A 19637-nucleotide genomic window follows, 5' to 3' on the forward strand; every position below is an offset into this window, starting at 1 on the left:
GCGAGGCTCGCTACTGAGAGACGGTGGCTCGGATGGGACAGTCGCCAGGGATGGCGGAACGTAAGGATGGAGCGGGTGTCCGGACTGCTCTCTTGGACGCTGAGCAGATTCCTGTGGCTCTCGGGCCTCTCTGAGCGGGGAGCTGCCCGGCAGCCCCGGATCATGGAAGAGAAAGCGCTAGAAGTTTATGGTAATTAATTTTGTCCAGGGCACCATTTGGTGGTGAACGTGGAGGCTGGGCTAACAAGGGCCTCATCTGAGGGTTTGGAGTGTAAACTCGGGTGTTTTGCTGTATCTCCTTGGCAAGAGTAGAAAGCTTTTTGTCCCAGTCTTAAACCACGCGGGCATGTGGGTCTTCCTTAACACTTAGGCTCTTGCTAAATCCGGAGCAAGCCGAGTCCGGGTTATTTTCCTTGTGTGCCCCATATTCTAGTGGCCATCTCAAGACTTCTCGGCAGAGGCGTTTAAGATGCTTGATTAGGAAGCAGAACTGGCCTAATGGCCGCACTTGAGCCTCCTTCCTTCTTATCCCTAACCCTGGACACACACTCGTCTTTCCACCATTGAGGATACTGTTGGGTGACCGCTTGGCCCAGGGTCACAGCCAGTCTGTTCTTCAGAGGCAGTAGGCAAGAGGTCCCCACGAGCCCGGCCATGAAATTATAGTTCTTTAACACGCCCACGCCTGGAGTGCAAAAGAACACACACGCACTGAGTTTTATATGTACATATGGCACCCCACTCCAGTACTCTTGCTTGGAAAATCCCGTGGACGGAGGAGCCTGTTAGGCTGCAATCCATGGGGTCGCTAAGAGTCGGACACGACTGAGCGACTTCACTTTCACTTTTCACTTTAATGCATTGGAGAAGGAAATGGGAGCCCACTCCAGTTGTTCTTGCCTGGAGAGTCCCAGGGACGGGGGAGCCTGGTGGGCTGCCGTCTATGGGGTCGTGCAGAGTTGGACACGACTGAAGTGATTTAGCATAGCATAGCATAACACACATAGTTTTTATGTGTATATTGAACATAGAATATTCTCAATTCAACCCCTGGAACCATCTTCATTGTACAGATGAGGAAACAGGTTTAGAGAGGTTAAACAACTATCTGGGGGCCACTCTGCCCATAAGGAAGCAGCAAAAACCAAAGCTCTTCTGTTTCCTAACTTGGTGCACTTTTCACCACTTCACGATTGCTTTATGACTTGCCTTTTTGCACTTATTAGTATTGTTTTTGAGACTACAAAGACTGGATCTAACTAGCACTCAGAGATTCCCTCTAACCCTAACCCAGGGTAAAAGTCTAACCACAAGAATGCAAATAATGCAGGTAAGGATTATAGACCAGCAGAAGAAGCTAGGGATGTTAAAGACCTTTGGCACTACTCTGGTTTACCTCTTGCTAGGTTAGGACTTAACCCTAGTCAGGTGACCGGTGTGAGTGGAATGATTTCCCCAAAGCAGTTAGACAGATTCCTGTCCTGTCAGGTCTCCATCTCCAGCATCTAGGGACAACAGGGCACTGGGGCTACAACTTTGGAAGAGGGAGATTTCTTGTCCTCACACTTACCTTGAAGGGGACCTTTATACACAAAAATAGAATTTTTAAAAATTATGTGCAGTACAAGTACCTGTATCAGAGATACAGGCAAAGAGGAAAGAGAGCCAGTAGTCTCTGACTAGGGGATCTGGAAGGACTTTAAGGAGAAGGGGTCACTTGAATTGGGCCTTGAAGCATTAGGATCTGGGCCTGTAAAGGGTACACAGCTTACTAAGCAGAGGGAAGAAGCAAGATTATAGAGGTAAGAAAATAACCTGTTTGGGGAACGGTAGGCAGGGCTACAGGATAGGGTTTGTGGTTAAAGGTGGAGGTGTGGTCAAAAATTGTTTTACAGAGCAGGTTGGAATTAGATCCTGAAGGTTTAAATATAAATGAAAAAGGTAATATCAGTGCAAAACCAGTAGAAGAATTTTAGTCAAGGGAGTAATGTGAGGAGAGCAACATTGCTTTCTTTCTAAAGAAATTAATCCAGATCACTGGAACAGTATGGAACAGTAGAGAAGTTGAATAAGGGGTGAGATTTAATTTCAGAGTCATTTAACATAAACAATATAATACAGCTTGTGTATGTGAGCCTTACAGGGAAAAAGGCCTAGGATGAGGGGGAACTAACTCCTGTTAAGAAAACTTGTTTCCCCGAGCCCCAAGTTTCACAAGTCTTGCAAAGTTTCTTTTTCCTGCCTCCATTCTCAAATTCTGTTTCTAATCAAATGATAAGCTCAGGATTTGCTGGAGAGAGTAGAGCTTGATTGATTTGTTTTTCCCAGCAAGATTTCTGATTCCAAGAGTGTTGTAAATAGTAGAAGGAAACCTCAAGCCTGAGAACATCAAGCTTGTCCCTTGTGAACTCCTGCTTTTTTCTACCTCACCATTTCTTATTCTCCTTTTCCATCTTCTTCTACAACCTTAGAGTAAGAAGGAAGTCTTTTCCTCTGCAATGCCAACCCCGCCTCCCACATCGTTGATCTCATTCATTCCTGTTTATTTTACCAGCCTCCTTCTTAAAATTCAGTGTCCCTTCCTCTATTTGTGTTGTAAAAATATACTCATTTCCCTTATCCTTGTCACTGTTCTAGCTTTTTTAAAACCCACTGCCCTTTGCCCTTTCCTTCTTCCCTTTCAAAGTCCTAGGATTATGTTTGCAAGCTGGCCTCTACCTTCACCTCCCTACTGAAAGTGCTTTCTTGCAGGTGACCTCCTGACTAATAAATCAGAGACCTGGTTTAGCTCTCATTAACCTGAATTTTTCAGCAGCATTTGATGTTAATAATCATCCCCTCTTTCCTTCTCTACTGCTTTTTGCTTTGCTTCCTTCTGACCGCAAATTAGGTGCTTCCTACAGATCTATCCTTGGGTCTCTTTCCCTTTACATTTGTGGTCCTCCAACCTGGCTGCACATAAGAATAACCTGAGGGATTTTTTTAAGTCTCAATGCCCAAGTCCTCCTGTGAATCAGTTAAATCAGAATCCTGTGAATCAGTTAAATCAGAATCTTGGGGAGGGCTCAGACACCAGATTTTGTTTTGTTTTGTTTGTTTTTGAAGCATTCCTAGTGATTCCCTTGTTTGGCAAAGGTTAAAAACTATGGTTATACTCACTGTTGTTTGTGAATCCCATGATTTCAATAGCCACTCTAGCCTTGGTTCCCTTAAACCTTATGCTACAATTCCGTGTTGCTGGAATGTTCCATTGGTTTGCCCCTTAAGCACCTCAGAATGATTACATGTGAGATTTAATCACTTGTCTTAGTTCCCACCCAAATTTCTTCCTTTTTTCTTCTGATTCTATCTTGGTTCTTCCAGGCAGTTAGATTTACAATCTGAGTCATCTTCCTTTTCTCTCTTTCTTTGTCTTCTATGTCCAAACAATTGTCAGAGTCTGTCGATTCTGCCTTTAAAATTACTTCAATGTCTGTCTTGTTCTCTCTATTACTATGGTCATGTCCCTGTTTTAGGCTTGGCTTTTTCATCCGGTATCCCTGGCCCTGCCCTTTAGTGTAAGTCTACCAACTGGTCAATGAGTTACCAGCGGACAGTGTAACACTGTCTCTGTTATCCCCTTGTTCAGAGCCTCTTGAATAGATATTCTATTGCCTATAGCTGACTTTAAAAGACCCTTGATGGGCTGGCCTAAACTCTTAACTTCTTCACTTAATGCTGAGTTCCTGGCAAACTTAACTTGTTCATTTGGAAATGCTCCAAAATTTTACCCATTTTTAAAGACAATTCAGATTGCATTTCCATAAATCCTGAAACTAAGTTATTTCTTCCTCTTGAGCTTGTGTAACACTTTCCTATTTGCATATTCTCTCTGCAGAATTAGATCCAAGAAATTGGACATGAGGTACTAATAATCCACAAAAATGATTCTCTCAAAAGGAAATTTCTGTCAGAAATCTGGGGAGTGGCTGTAGTATTTGCTCAAACAAAAATAAAGTCAGTGTTTGGATTAAGACTGGCAAGATCAATTGTATTTAGAATATCCATGTTTTAACATAAGACCTTGTTTCTGATGATTCTTTAGATTTGATTCGAACCATCCGGGACCCAGAGAAGCCCAATACTTTAGAAGAACTGGAAGTGGTAACGGAAAGTTGTGTGGAGGTTCAGGAGATAAATGAAGACGACTATTTGGTTATTATAAGGTTCACGCCAACAGTACCTCATTGCTCTTTGGCGACTCTTATTGGTAAGGTTTTAGATAAAGATATTTATATATTGATACTGAATTATTCTAGCTGATACTGACCCACAGTAACAATTAGCATCATGGATCATACTTTATGGTTTACAGAATGTTTTCGATAGTTCTCACAATCAACATATGAGTCAATATTAGGTTTATTTTACAGATGAGGAACCTGAGGCTCAGGGAGTTTAAGGAACTTGCTCAGCATCATATAGCCAGGAAATGATGAAGTTGAGGCTCAACCCTAGGTCTCCTGACTTGAAGTGTGTTTTTTCTTTAGCTACACCATGCTGCTTCTCTACAATTAATGGAGGCTGGGTATGGGCCATCTTTTCACCCCAGGTCTGGAGATGGGAATGGGTGTTGTCAGACTAGCGCCGTGCCCTCACCATCTTCTCCTTTTAGGTGCTCTCTTGGCTTCTATGTAGCATGGGCAGAAGGCCTGGTGGGAGGGTGTTTTTTCAGGTGCTTTTCTTTTTGAGAGGTTGCATTCCCAATACTTGGATTAGTTAGCAGTGAGATGTACAGTCAATATCTTTGAATGTATATTTTGTGAAAAAAAGACGAAGTTTATTTCAAACCAAATCTTGATCCATGGGGAACCAGTTAAATAATCAGTGATGGTGTTTATCAACCATGAAATACTATGCAGTTATCAAAAAATGAAGAAACTCTCCATATACTAATATGGAAAGATCTCTGTGACATACTGTTAGGAAATAAAAGCAAGTATAATATTCCTACATTTATGTAAAAAAAAGGTTAAAAATATATATTTATGTTTGGTTGCATATCATAAAGAAAACGTAAATGAATAGCTGAGATGAGGTGGGCATTAGTGATGGTGAGAACTGGTCAGATGGGGGATAGGGTAGGTGGAAGACTTTATACCTTTCTGTATTTTTAAGTTTTTGAACATTGAGCCTATATTATCTATTTGAAAATAGACAAATTAGGCTTGGAAAGGTAAATATTTTATTATTGTTCCCACTGTTGTTGTGAGTTCTGTCTTTTCTCACTTGTTGGACCTGGGATCCCTCAGTTAGTGGTTTCCAGCATATGGGCCACATCTTGAGGGATTAGAAGGTCTGTGAATCTGTAGATGCTATTGTGGTTATAAAACTCCAGCACTAGAAAAAGCATTGTTGAATGCGTATTTTTTTGTCATTGGACAATTTCTGAATCAACAGGTATTGATAACAGATTTCAGAAAGTAATATTTATATTGTGTTTCTTAAATTATGAAACACAATTATAACAAACTTGTTGGCAATAATTTTGAAATTCCACAAATTCATAAAGAAGAAAATCTCAAAAAGTTAGCATTAGAAAGTGTGCTCCAGGCTAAAATTCCAGCTCTGTTAGTTCTGTCACTTTGTGGCCTTGGGCAAGTTACATAACCTTTCTGAGCTTATCTCCTTATCTGTAAAAATAGTGATAATAAGGGTAACTGGAACCTGGTAGGCTACAGTCCAGGGGGTCGCAAAGAGTCAGACAGGACTGAAGTGACTTAGTGCACGCGCGCATGCGCACACATACACACACTGAGTTGTAGAGGTTAAATAATAGAAAGCATGAAATAGATGAGAAATGTTTTTTAGTTCTTCTTAAATATTCTTTAGTTATATGGTTATATAGGAACATGCTAATCACATTGATGTATCAGTTTTGTAACCATATGGACTACTAGCCTTCCACAATTATTAATAAACTATAATGAAAAACTTTACATATAAATATTTTTATTTATCTCTAATTATTGGTTCAGGATAAATTCCTATAGGTGGAATTATGGGGTCATATGGTCAGAGAAGGCAATGGCAATCCACTCCAGTACTCTTGCCTAGAAAATCCTATGGACGGAGGAGCCTGGTAGGCTGCATTCCTGGGGTCGCTAAGAGTTGGACACGACTGAGCGACTTCACTTTCACTTTTCACTTTCATGCATTGGAGAAGGAAATGGCAACCCATTCCAGTGTTCTTGCCTGGAGAATCCCAGGGACGGGGGAGCCTGGTAGGCTGCCGTCTATGGGGTTGCACAGAGTCGGACACAACTGAAGCGACGCAGCAGCAGCAGCAGCAGCAGCATGGTCGAAATATTTTTAAGCCTCTGGGTAAATATTAGCAAGTCCTTGTTAAAAAGTTCATACTAGGAGTTCCCTGGCAGTCCACCAAGTTAGGACTCTGCGCTCTCACTGAAGGTGGCACACTGCAGAGGGTTGGGAACCATTTGCCTCAGATTGGGACTGGAACCCATGTGCCAGGACTCAAACCCAGCCAGAACCCTCGGCCTTCCAACTGAGATCACACTCCTGGTTTCAGGACCTGATGAAGCTCAGGTTCTTGATGTCTCACTGCATAAAGAATTCAGTGAGAGACAAAGTGGTAGGATAAGAAGTGGATTTATTTAGAGAGAAACAGAGTGTGGGACATTTCAGAAAGCAAGAGCAGCTGCGGTAGAAACACTCCACAAATAAGAGTGTGGAGGCTAATGAGTGGGAGAATTATTCCAACTATTTTGGGGAAAGAGTGGAAGTTTCTAGGAATTGGGCCACTGCCCACTTTTTGGTCATTTATATGTCAGCCTTGGGGCTGTCATGGCGCCTCTGGGTGTGTATCTTCAGTATACAGGGCCACGGGTCTAGTCGAAGTTAACTTGCCTGCCATCTTGGACCCATTTGATTCTAATTAATAAGCTGATTGTGTCCTTGGGCTGTGTCATTGTTTCAGAAGTTGTGCTCTGCCCTCTTTCCTCCTGTTTCAGGTTCTGTCCCTGGTCAGGGAACTAAGATCCCACAATCTGGGCTGTGTGGCCAAAAAAGGAAAAAAAAAAAAAGAAAATTCATTCTCTTTGACCTAAGAAGTAAGGAACTAGTTTCCTAGGAGAAGATAGTAGCATGTACAAAACAGATAGGGTAAATTTATAATAATAAATCTTGAAAGAAACTTATCTATTAATAGGGATATGATATAAAAATAATGCAATTTCTTAATTTCTATTGAAAATGAACATAATCAAGGAATTAAAGTATCAGTATGAGAAGTGTATGAAAAAGCTTGAATGATAAGTTGAATTTTTATTATGATTGCAGTTATTTTAAAACAAATGTTTGTGGATAAAGATTGAGAGAGCACATGAAATCAAAATAACTGTAAAGATGTCAAGATTAGTTTATGGTTGATATTTCAGTTCTGTACACTTCTTGAAAAGAGTTTTGTCACTTTTTTGGCCCTTTTGATATGGGATTCAGTTGAGACCCTTGGCTTTTCAGTGGGTTGCCTAGTAATGTATCATAGTAACTGTTCAAGCAACATGATTGGAAAACTCGATGAAGAGAGTCATCTTTCTGTCTGATGCATTAGAAGGCATTTCCTATGAGCAGGTAATACTGTTGCAAGAAAGAGTGGGTCTTGAGAGGATGGTCACATCCTAGGTCACATCTGAGTCCCTGGGACAGCCACCAAGTATGGGTTCTTAGCTTCGTGCAGGAAAAAATTCAAGAGCGAGCAAGCCATTAATAAAGTGAAAGAAGGCTTATTTAGAGAGGAAACACACTCCATGGACAGTGTGGGCCACCTCCAGAATGCAAGAGAGACACCAAGGGTAAAGGGGTAGTCAGTTTTTATAGATGTGGGTAATTTCATAGGCTAATGAATGGGAGGAGTAGTCCAGATATTCTTGGGGAACCATCGAGGATTTTCGTGAATTGGGTCACCACCCACTTCTTGGCCATTATGGTTAGCCATGGAGCTGTTGGGATGCCTGTGGGTGTGTCACATAGCCTGCTGATGGGTTACAATGAGTGAATACAAAGGCTCAAGTTCTGGTGGAAATCAACTTGTCCGGCATCTTGTATCTGTTTGGTTCTAATCAGTTTATGTCACGTCCTCAGGCTAAGTCATTCTTTTAAAGGTTGTGCCTTGCCCTCTTCCTGTCTCAGTACTAAGCAGAGAAAGGCACCTGAGTAAGAGTTCCACTCTGACTACTTAGGTTGTCACCTACTCAGTTACCCTGCAGTCCATGGGGTTGCAAAGAGTCGGACACGACTAAGCGACTTCACTTTCACTTTTCACTTTCATGCATTGGAGAAGGAAATGGCAACTCACTCCAGTGTTCTTGCCTGGAGAATCCCAGGGACAGGGGAGCCTTGTGGGCTGCTGTCCATGGGGTCGCACAGAGTTGGACACAACTGAAGCGACTTAGCAGCAGCAGCAGCAGCAGTTACCCTGGTATGTAATTCCAAAGACAAGGAAGGCGCAAAGAGGGTGAGTGGGTATGATCTTGGGTGGCCTCAGTCTGCAGCAGCTTAAGGTGGGGCTTCAGTTCCTGGTCAGAGACTGAGGCCAGTGAAAGCACTGAATTCTAGTCACTGAACCAGTGGTCAGTGACAAGGCCCAAAGCTTTGCAGAGAGGAATTCCCACAAAGACAGAAAGTAGTGAAACAAGTAAAATGTTTATTAGGAAAAAAAGAATACAGAATGTGTGGATAGACACACGGGCAGACTCAGAGTCATGCCCTAGTGGTAGTTTGAATACTTTTATGGGGCATTTCTTCCGGGTTTCCTTTGACCAGTCGTCTTGCTTGCCGGGTTCTGAGTCAATATTTGGTATGTCTCAGGCTCCTCTCATTTATGCGTGTGCTGCTTTTAGCCAGGATAGATTCTAGCAAAGAGGCCTGTGTGTAGTTGCCTCACTTACTCTGAGGTGATGCCCCCCTCTCTTCTGACCTCCAAGGAGCCTTTCTGTCCTGTGTAGTCAGGGAAGTCTCCTTTAAGAATGAGGAATATGTGGTCTTTTATCTCTTAACTTCCCTGATAGTTCAGTTGGTAAAGAATCCGCCTGCAATGCAGGAGACCCCAGTTCGATTCCTGGGTCAGGAAGATACCCTGAAGAAGGGAAAGGCTACCCACTCCAGTATTCTGGCCTGGAGAATCCCATGGACTATATATATAGTCCGTGGGGTCGAAAGGAGTCATGGACAGGACTGAGCGACTTTCACTTTCATATCTCTTAACTGGGCAGAGCCCAGCCTCCTCCCCTCCATTGTCCTGCTATTTTTGTCTTAAGAGTTTCAGAACAAACTCCAGCTGTTTGCCCCCAGGGCCCATCTATCTCCTGCCTCACGATAGGGCAGAAAAACCACTTGATAATCTTCTGCAAGAAGGCAGGAGATGAAGGGCATAGGATTTGCAGTCTAGATTTAACTTCTAGCTCCTTCCACTTGTTAGCTATGTGATGTTGAACAACTCACTTATCTTGGTTCCTGACTGTAAAATGTAAAATAGTAATAGCTAACATTTATTGGATACTTAATTATGTGTCAACTACTATTTTAAGCATAAAAATATAGTTACTCCTCACCTTATACTTAGTGGTACTATTATAATACTTACGAAAACAGATAATGAAACTGAAATTCAGAGAGGTTAAGTAACTTGCCTGGTGTCACATAGCTAGTGTGTAGTGGAGCCAGTTTTGAACCCAGAGTATCTATCTCAGTATTCTATATTGCCTATCTTTAGAATACTGATATTCAAGAAAATGCTTTGTGAATTGTAAAACAGTTATTGTTTATGGATAAAATACTTACCTGAAACCATTCATCTCAGATTGGGATTTAACCGAGTCTCCAGTCCAGCCAAAATCTTGCCTGGGACTTGAAGGCACATGGTCAAGACTCTAACCTAACCAAAACCCAGTTTGGGACTAGAACCCAAGTGGCCAGGACTTGAACCCAGCTCCACGGTCTTTCATTTGAGATCATACCTGGTTTCAGTACCTAATGAAATGCAGGTTCTTGATTTCTCATCAAAGAAAGAATTCAGTAAGAGACAAAGTGATAGGTAAGAAATGAATTTATTTAGAGAGAAACATACTCCACAAATAGTATGGGCCATCCCAGAAGGCAAGAGTGGCCTTGGGAGAAGCATGTGCCACAGACAAGAATGTGTGCTGTTGTGGAGGGTGAATGCGGCCTTGAATCTGGTGTGGTTAGCTTTTATAGACAGGGTAAGATTGCTGGGAGAAATATCAATAACCTCAGATATGCAGATGACACCAGCCTAATGGCAGAAAGCAAAGAGGAACTAAAGAGCCTCTTGATGAAGGTGAAAGAGGAGAGCAAAAAACCTGCCTTAAAATTCAACATTCAAAAAACTAAGATCATGGCATCCAGTCCCATCACTTCATGGCAAATAGATGAGGAAAAAATAGGAACAGTGACAGACTTTATTTTCTTGGGCTCCAAAATCACTGTGGATGGTGATTGTAGCCATGAAATTAAAAGACACTTGCTCCTTGGAAGAAAAGCTTTGACAAACCTAGACAGCATATTAAAAAGCAGAGATATCACTTTGCCAACAGAAGTCCGTACAGTCAAAGCTATGGTTTTTCCAGTAGTCATGTATGGATGTGAGAGTTGGACCATAAGGGAGTCTGAGCACCGAAGAATTGATGCTTTCGAACTGTGGTGCTGGAGAAGTTGAGGGTCCCTTGGACAGCAAGATCAAACCAGTCAACCCTAAAGGAAATCAACCCTGAATATTCATTGGAAGGCCTGATGCTGAAGCTGAAGCTCCAGTACTTTGGCCATGTGATACAAAGAGTTGACTCATTGGAAAAGACCCTCATGCTGGGAAAGATTGAGGGCAGAAGGGAGCCACCAGGGAAACCCATCTAGGGATGTAGATTTAGTTAAAATTGTGTTCTTATTTTGTGGTGGGAAAGAAGTGAAACATTGGCACTGAGGCTCTGTTCCAAGGTGATTTTTAATTTCTCTTAGAAGACTCAACTAGAAGAAAGAAAAAATTATTGAAATATGACTTGGTATTGGGGCAATAAACTGAACTTCAGAGGATCTTGTTTGGCGCAAACAACTACATTTGTACCTTGCAGGCATAGAGGATTCCAAATTTGAGAGTGCTTTAAAAAGTGGCTCTTACTTAGTTTTAAGTTTTTGCGTGGCCTGACCAGTTGTAAGCATTCCAAAGTTTAATGAATCTGTTGATCTTTGATGGAAGGCGAATTGATGTAGCAGACAGGATCTGGGGTTTTGCAGTGGTTTGGGTTCTAATCCCAGCTAGGTCACTATACTAGTTCTTTGATCTTCGTCAAGTTACATTGTGACCTTGGTTTCATAATTTGTAGAATGGGGTTGATAATACCTGACTCAGTGGATTATCATGAGGAATTTTTAAGGTTGTGCTTATATGTTAAAGATTAGCTAAAGGTGCCAGCCTCAAAGGAGGCCTACATTGGATTGAGTCTAAGCTGTTTTCAGCTACTGTTTTGTATGGAGATGCCTACACATAGCTGTATCCTTTTTCAAAAACCAATAAGAGAGATAATTGATGCATTTTTCCCCCCCTCCACAGGGCTGTGCTTAAGAGTAAAACTTCAGCGGTGTTTACCGTTTAAACATAAGGTAAGGAATGTATTTTTTGTTGTTGTTTTATAACAGCATTGTTGAGACTTGATGTACATATCATACAACCACCTATTTAAAGTGTAGAATTTAATGGGTTTTGGTATATTCACAGAATTGTGCAGCCATCACTACTGTACTTTAGAACATTTTCATTATCCCAGTAAAAACCCCATATCAATTAGCAGTCATTACCCATTTTTCCCAAACCTTATCCCATCCCTGGAAGTGGAATGTTAGTCACTCAGTCGTGTCTGACTCTTTGTGACCCCATGGACTTCAGCTCACTAGGCTCCTCTGTCCATGGAATTCCCTAGGCAAGAATACTGGAGTGGATTGCCATTCCCTTCTCCAGGGGATCTTTCCGATCCAGGGGTTGAACTTGGGTCTCCTGCATTGCAGGCAGATTCTTTACCATCTGAGCTACCTGGGAAGCCTATCCCTAGGCAACCACTTATGTACTTTTGTCTGTATAGATCTGACTATTCTGGATGTTTTATTTAAATGGAATCATACAATTTGTAAGCATCAGGATCTTTTCCAATGAGTTAGTTCTTTGCATCAGGTGACCAAAGTATTGGAGCTTCAGCTTCAGCATCAGTCCTTCCAATGAATATTCAGGACTTATTTCCTTTAGGATTGACTGGTTGGAACTCCTTGCAGTCCAAGGGGACTCTCAAGAGTCTTCTCCAGCACCACAGTTCAAAAGCATCAATTCTTCGGCGCTCAGCTTTCTTTATGGTCCAACTTTCACATCCGTACATGACTACTGGAAAGACCATATCTTTGACTAGACAGACCTTTGTCAGTAAAGTCATGTCTCTGCTTTTTTTTTTTTTAATTTTATTTTTAAACTTTACATAATTGTATTAGTTTTGCCAAATATCAAAATGAATCCGCCACTCTGCTTTTTAATATGCTGTCTAGGTTTGTCATAACTTCTTTTTCCAAGGAGCAGATGTCTTTTAAGTTCATGGCTGCAGTCACCATCTGCAGTGATTTTGGAGCCCAAGAAAAAATCTGTGACTGTTTCCATTGTTTCCCCATCTATTTGCCATGGAGTGATGAGACTGGATGCCATGATCTTAGTTTTTTGAATGTTGAATTTTAAGGCAGGTTTTTAGCTCTCCTCTTTCACTTTCATCAAGAGGCTCTTTAGTGCCTCTTCGCTTTCTGCCATTAGGCTGGGGTCATCTGCCTATCTGAGGTTATTGATATTTCTCCCGGCAATCTTGATTCCAGCTTGTGCTTCATCTAGCCCAGCATTTCACAAATTTCCCTAAATTACCAAAGTAAATGAGTATATGGGGTCTCCCAGGTAGCTCAGTGGTAAAGAATCCACCTGCCAATGCAGGAGATGTGGGTTTGATCTTTGGGTCAGGAAGAACTCCTGGAGAAGGAAATGGCAACCCAGGCAATGTTCTTGCCTGGGAAGTCCCTTAGACAGAGGAGCCTAGTGGGCTATGACTCGACAGTCTATGGCATCGTAAAAGTCAAACATGACTTAGTGACTAAACACCACCACCAACAAATGAATATAGATTGATTTTATATCACCTCCTTTGTTGTTCACAATAAGAGTTACTGTTAATGACATTGATGGAATTTATATGGTGTTTTGTATTTTAAAGAAAACTGAACAAGATGGTCTCTAAGGTCTCTTATAGCCATAATAGGTTATGATTTTTCCCCATCATGAAAAACATTTATCTCAGTAGTGAATAAGTATATGAGAATTAGATCATGTGCTCCAATGTTCCCTGAAGAATAGACATATCTTTATCATATAGAATGATTTAGTTACCACAAAATTTGCAATAATTTTGTGGGTTTGTCTCAAAAACTCTGATTCTTGGAGATTAGCTCATTTGAGCAAGTGAGTGCAGCGGGACCCAGAGGGATAGCTTAACCAGTGGTGTACTTGAAAATAAATTTATCAAGATAATAGTAGATGAGAAAATGACGATACTGAAAACTATATTATCGTGACCCCGTTTGTATAAAATACTCAATAAAAATAAACTTTCAGCCTTGGTGGGTGTGTGTGTTGTACGTGGGTATAGAGAAAAATATGGAAGAAAGTACACTAGATTAATGTGACTTTCTTTTGGGTGGGGCAGGGAGTAAGTTTAGATACCAATTTGGGAAGAAAAGGCAGAGTACAGGGGAGAGATATTCTGGAGCAAAACATGTATGAGACCTCATCTGTGTAAAATCGTAGATTTGTGTTTATAAAAAAATAATGGGAATACCTCCTGTGGACTTTACCTGTGTGACGAAAAAAAAAAAAAAAAAATCCTTGTAACTTCAGCCTTCATTTTAGCAAAGAGCATGAAGATGTGTCCCAAGTCTTTGATGTTGGAAACAGGATTGGGCTTTCATCCCTAGGCTCTGGAGTTCATTGTATATTCCACCTCACTCATCTAAGTGTTTTGCTTTCAATGTATTTTTTTCCTAGTTGGAAATCTACATTTCTGAAGGAACCCACTCAACAGAGGAAGATAGTAAGTGAATTTTGAACCATTATTAGAAAACAACTTTATATAGTACTTTATCTTGGATATGAGGTTCTTCCGCCAGCCAAGTGTCCACTGGGTCATTTGCAAAAGAGTACAAAATCAGCTACTAGCTTTTCCTTGAGAAGAAAGTAATTTTTTCAGTGGAACTCTGGGTGAACTAGAATTAAGCCCTGTGGATATTGACTGGTTTAGTCCAGGGGCCACACATCTGTAAAGAACATGCAGCTTTGGAAACCTTGACTTACAGACTCTCAGGAGAGCTTAACTCTTTTCTTTGGTAGCAGGATACAGAGCTGTATATTTGAAACTGAAATCAAAGGTCCAGAAAATAAAGCGTTAGGGAATCTTGGGGTAGGGGTTGTCTTTGTGAATTTGGATTAATGTATTATATTGAATTTTTTTTTTTGGCCATATTCTGTGGCATGTGGGATCTTAGTTCCCTGACCAGGGGTCGAATTGCAGCATCTCCTGCAGTGGAAGCATGGAGTCTTCCTTAACCTTGTTCTTTTTTGAGAACTTTTTTTATATAAAGACTCTCTGGCCTACAGAGAGAAACAAAGTGGCAACCACTTAAAAACAGCAGAGATGGAATTCAGGAAAAGCAAAACTGGAATTACAGGAAAATTTTTTTTCTCTTTAAGTCTTCCTTTCAAAACTTATGAATATTTAGCCAAAACCTGCATCAAGTTTTCAAGGAGTTGAATTCTATATTAACAAACTAATAAAAATATTATCTGTTGCTGTAGATTGACAGAGTTATGCTAACTTGTGTGCGTGTGTTTTGCAGTCAACAAGCAGATAAATGACAAAGAGCGAGTGGCGGCTGCCATGGAGAACCCCAACTTACGGGAAATTGTGGAACAGTGTGTCCTGGAACCTGACTGACAGCTGTTTTAGAGCCACTGATGTATAATCATTTGATATATTTGTTTAAAGTCTTTGTAAAATGTAAAAGATTAATACATAGGTGATTTGTACCTCAAAGCATTTTTTTAAACGATGATTTCCAAGCAAGATTTAATTATCAGGTAGTACCTAGTTTGTTCAATGTCTAACATTCTCAGGATTTGTAACCCTTAAATGATCAGACAAAAATATTTTCTAGTTATTGTGTGTAAGATGAGTTGCTATTTTTCTGATGCCCATTCTGATGCTTTTCATGTCAAAATATTTACTGTGCCCAAATGTATTCAATTTAAACCATTACTCTGTAAAATAAATAAAACAAAGATGATTCTTGTACACACATTAGAATGTTTTTATTTAATTGTAAATTTCAGTGTAAACACTCAAAGATACTTCCAAACCTTTATTTTCTGATTATTATGTAGAATCAGAGATAGGAGAGCTAAGGCTTCCCTGGTGGTCTAGTGGTAAAGAATTGCCCTGCCAACAAGGGACACAGGTTCAATCCCTGGTCTGGGAAGATTCCACATGCCATGGAGCAACTAAGCCAGTGTTCTGCAACTACTGAAGCCCACATGCCTAGAGCCAGTGCTCCATAACAAGTGAAGCCAGGGCAATGAGAAGCCTGCACACTGCAATGAAGAGTAGCCCCGCTTGCGGCAGCTAGAGACAGCCCATGTGCAGCAGCAAAGACCCAGCACAGCCATAAATGAATGAATGAATGAATCAATCAATATTTTAAAAATCTATTTAAAAAAAAGAACTAAAAAGAGCCCTCAAGATCAGGCCTGGGCCCTGCTTTCCTTCAAGAAGAATCTTGGATCCATTTATAAATAAGGAAAAAATGGGAAGAGGGCCAGAACTGCTCGAGGTTTCAAGCCTGAAGCAAGCTCAAGTTAGCAAAGAGTTGATGCCAAGTTTGTATTTTTTTTTAATAACATTATTTGCCTTTTTTTTTAAAGACTATTTTTTTGATGTGGACATGTTTAAAGTCTTTATTAAATTTGTTGCAGTATTGCTTCTGTTTTATGTTTTGGCTTTTCGGTTACAAAGCATGTGGGATCTTAGCTCGCTGACCAGTGATCGAACCTGCACCCCCTGTATTGGAAGCTGCTGCTGCTGCTGCTAAGTCGCTTCAGTTGTGTCTGACTGTGCGATCCCATGGACTGCAGACTACCAGGCTCCTCCGTCCATGGGATTTTCCAGGCAAGAGTACTGGACTGGATTGCCATTGCCTTCTCCGTGTATTGGAAGACAAAATCTTAATCCATGGACCACCAGGGAAGTCCCAAGTTTAGATGTGACTAGATACTTCAGTGCCATGAGATTGTATGGTTAAAAGTGATAGGATGGCATACTCAGACAGAAATCCTGTGTCTGTCCAAGTCTTCACCATGGGCAGAGAAAGATCATGCCTTCTCAACAAAGTTTCAAAGGATTGTTGTTGTTTAGTCTCCAAGTTGTGTCAAACTCTTTTGCAACCCCATGGACTGTAGCTCACCAGGCTCCTCTGTCCATGGGATTTTCCAGGCAAGCATATTGGAGTGGGTTGCCACTTCCTCCTCCAGAAAATCTTCCTGACCCAGGGATTGAATCCTTGTCTCCTGCATCAATGGGCAGAATCTTTACCATTGAGCCTCTAGGGAAGCCTTCAAAGGATTAATGGGGGTGGGGGACAAAAATAAAACCGGTTCTGACACAACATTCTTTACAGAAATCCTGTTGAAACAATCTTGGCTTTTGCTGAGGCTCTGCACTGTGGGATGGTCACAGCAGAGCTTCATCCCCATGATCTTGAGATGATTAAAAGTTGCTGCTGTCAGAGAAACCACTGACTGTGGTATCAGTGCACTGAATTTGTGGAAATTTCAGTTGATTCTTGATCTTTTGCTGTGAAAATTCTCACTGGCTCCTCTCTTTCTTCCAGATCTTTAAAAATCTGTCACCCAGCATACATAAATATTAGTAATATTGCTGATCTTTAGTCATTATTGTATTCACTTCTTTCTAAATTACAAAGCCAGGGACTTCACAGTGATAACCGCTGCAAGGGGTGCAGGTTTGATTCCTGGTCAGGGAGCTAGCTCCCACATGCCTCAGGGTACAGTCAAATAAATAAATAAACCACAAATCCACCAGGAAAGGTCCTTAGGACCAACACTAAGTTTCCAGTTTCATGGACTTCTGGGATCCAGGGCAAGAGCTAATAGTACCTAGTGTACACCCTGTCCCATATTCCACCACCTGCATACATGTGCACACAAACATGCTTCTTGACCAGCTGTCAGCTTCTGAAAGAAGTGACAAGCATCTGAGTGGGCTCTGGGGCTCACAGACCAGAGTCAAATACATGTCGATCCCCAAGTACTGACCAAGTACTTGATGGTCTGAGAAACCCAGGAAGCCTTATCTAGGGCTCCTAGAGTAGGGCTCTTTCTGTCGTCTTCTAATGAGACCCTGATACATAAAACTCTCATTGTCAGTTTCAGGTGTGGCTGGGGTTGACTGAAATCAGAGGCCCCTAGTGTGTGCTCTCACCAATTCATGCGCTTACTCACAGGTGCTCTCATCCACAGATATTTAGTGAGCGCTTTTTAAGTTTCAGGCACTGTCCTGAATGCTAAGGATTCAGAAGTGGATCAACCACTGTCTGTCCTCCTAGAGTTCGTACTATTGACTTCTGCCTTTGACCCCTCTCCCTTGCAGGCAGTGAGTGAGGCAAGCTGTCTTGTCTAGTGTCTGACCCTGTCCTAGCTAGGTAGGTGTGGAGGCTGGTCAACCAGAAGCAAAGACAAGATCATCCCCCTAAGGAACCGCCTGCAAGGAAACCACTGATGGTACAGCCAGAAGGGAGTCTCTGCTGCAGGCACCCCCATCCTGCTGCCCTGCTGCTCTTCAAAGTTAGCTGTAACTCTCTGCTACTGCCAGAATGTGATCTTTTTTATCTGTGCTATTTTGTGTGACTCACTCCAACTACAGTGTCTGAGATGGGGTCGCTAGTGGTCCCAAGTCCCATGTCCAAACCCTGGATGCCAGGGAGGTGACAGAATGGAGCATATGACCTGTATGAACAGTCTGGCTATCTCCAGCAAGACTCGCATGGTAGGAATTGCCCAAATACATCAAGAAGATTAATTTAGTCCAATAACTAATGTCCAAATACATCAAGAAGATTAATTTAGTCCCATAACTAATGTCCACTTCAGTTCAGTTCAGTCGCTCAGTCGTGTCCGACTCATTGCGACCCCATGAACTGCAGCACACCAGGCCTCCCTATCCATCACGAACTGCTGGAGTCTACCCAAACCCGTGTGCATTGAGTCGGTGATGCCATCCAACCATCTCATCCTCTGTTGTCCCCTTCTCCTTCTGCCCTCAATCCTTCCCAGCATCAGGGCCTTTGCAAATCAGTCAGCTCTTTGCATCAGGTGGCCAAAGTATTTAAGGTTCACCTTCCAATGAACAATCAATCAGGACTGATCTGCTGTTGGATCTCCTTGCAGTCCAAGGCACTCTCAAGAGTCTTCTCCAACACTACAGTTCAAAAGCATCAACTCTTCGGCACTCAGCTTTCTTTATAGTCCAACTCTCACATCCATACATGACCACTGGAAAAACCATAGCCTTGACTAGACAGATCTTTGTTGGCAAAGTAATGTCTCTGCTTTTTAATATGCTGTCTAGTTTGGTCAGTAAGGCTGAAGAAGCCAAAGTTCAATGATTCTATGAAGCCCTACAAGACCTTTTAGAACTAACACCCAAAAAAGATGTCCTTTTCATTATAGGGGACTGGAATGCAAAAGTAGGAGGTCAAGAAACACCTGGGGTAACAGGCAAATTTGGCCTTGGAATACGGAATGAAACAGGGCAAAGGCTGATAGAGTTTTGGCAAGAAAATGCACTGGTCATAACAAACACCCTCGTCCAACAACACAAGAGAAGACTCTATACATGGACATCACCAGATGGTCAACACTGAAATCAGATTGATTATATTCTTTGCAGCCAAAGATGGAGACGCTCCATACAGTCAGCAAAAACAAGACCAGGAGCTGACTGTGGCTCAGACCATGAACTCCTTATTGCCAAATTCAGACTTAAATTGAAGAAAGTGGGGAAAACCACTAGACCATTCAGGTATGACCTAAATCAAATCCCTTATGATTATACAGTGGAAGTGAGAAATAGATTTAAGGGCCTAGATCTGATAGATAGAGTGCCTGATGAACTATGGAATGAGGTTCGTGACATTGTACAGGAGACAGGGATCAAGACCATCCCCATGGAAAAGAAATGCAAAAAAGCAAAATAGCTGTCTGGGGAGGCCTTACAAATAGCTGTGAAAAGAAGGGAAGCAAAAAGCAAAGGAGGAAAGGAAAAATATAAGCATCTGAATGCAGAGTTCCAAAGAATAGCAAGAAGAGATAAGAAGGCCTTCTTCAGTGATCAATGCAAAGAAATAGAGGAAAACAACAGAATGGGAAAGACTAGAGACCTCTTCAAGAAAATCAGAGATACCAAAGGAACATTTCATGCAAA

At 41.6% G+C, this 19637-nt stretch overlaps 1 protein-coding gene across 2 annotated transcripts; it reads left to right on the forward strand.

Moving 5' to 3' along the window:
* The first annotated feature begins 36 nt into the window (after positions 1-36).
* CIAO2A (cytosolic iron-sulfur assembly component 2A) lies at positions 37-15436 on the forward strand. 2 transcript variants are annotated; one of them, NM_001035110.1, is given in 5 exon segments: positions 37-190; positions 4085-4249; positions 11624-11673; positions 14132-14177; positions 14980-15436. In NM_001035110.1, coding segments are annotated over 5 exon segments (483 nt in total). In that variant the 5' UTR covers positions 37-66; the 3' UTR covers positions 15078-15436.
* The last annotated feature ends 4201 nt before the right edge of the window (positions 15437-19637 follow it).

Source organism: Bos taurus, chromosome 10, assembly GCF_002263795.3.
Source record: "Bos taurus isolate L1 Dominette 01449 registration number 42190680 breed Hereford chromosome 10, ARS-UCD2.0, whole genome shotgun sequence".
Classification (NCBI taxonomy): Eukaryota; Metazoa; Chordata; class Mammalia; order Artiodactyla; family Bovidae; genus Bos; species Bos taurus.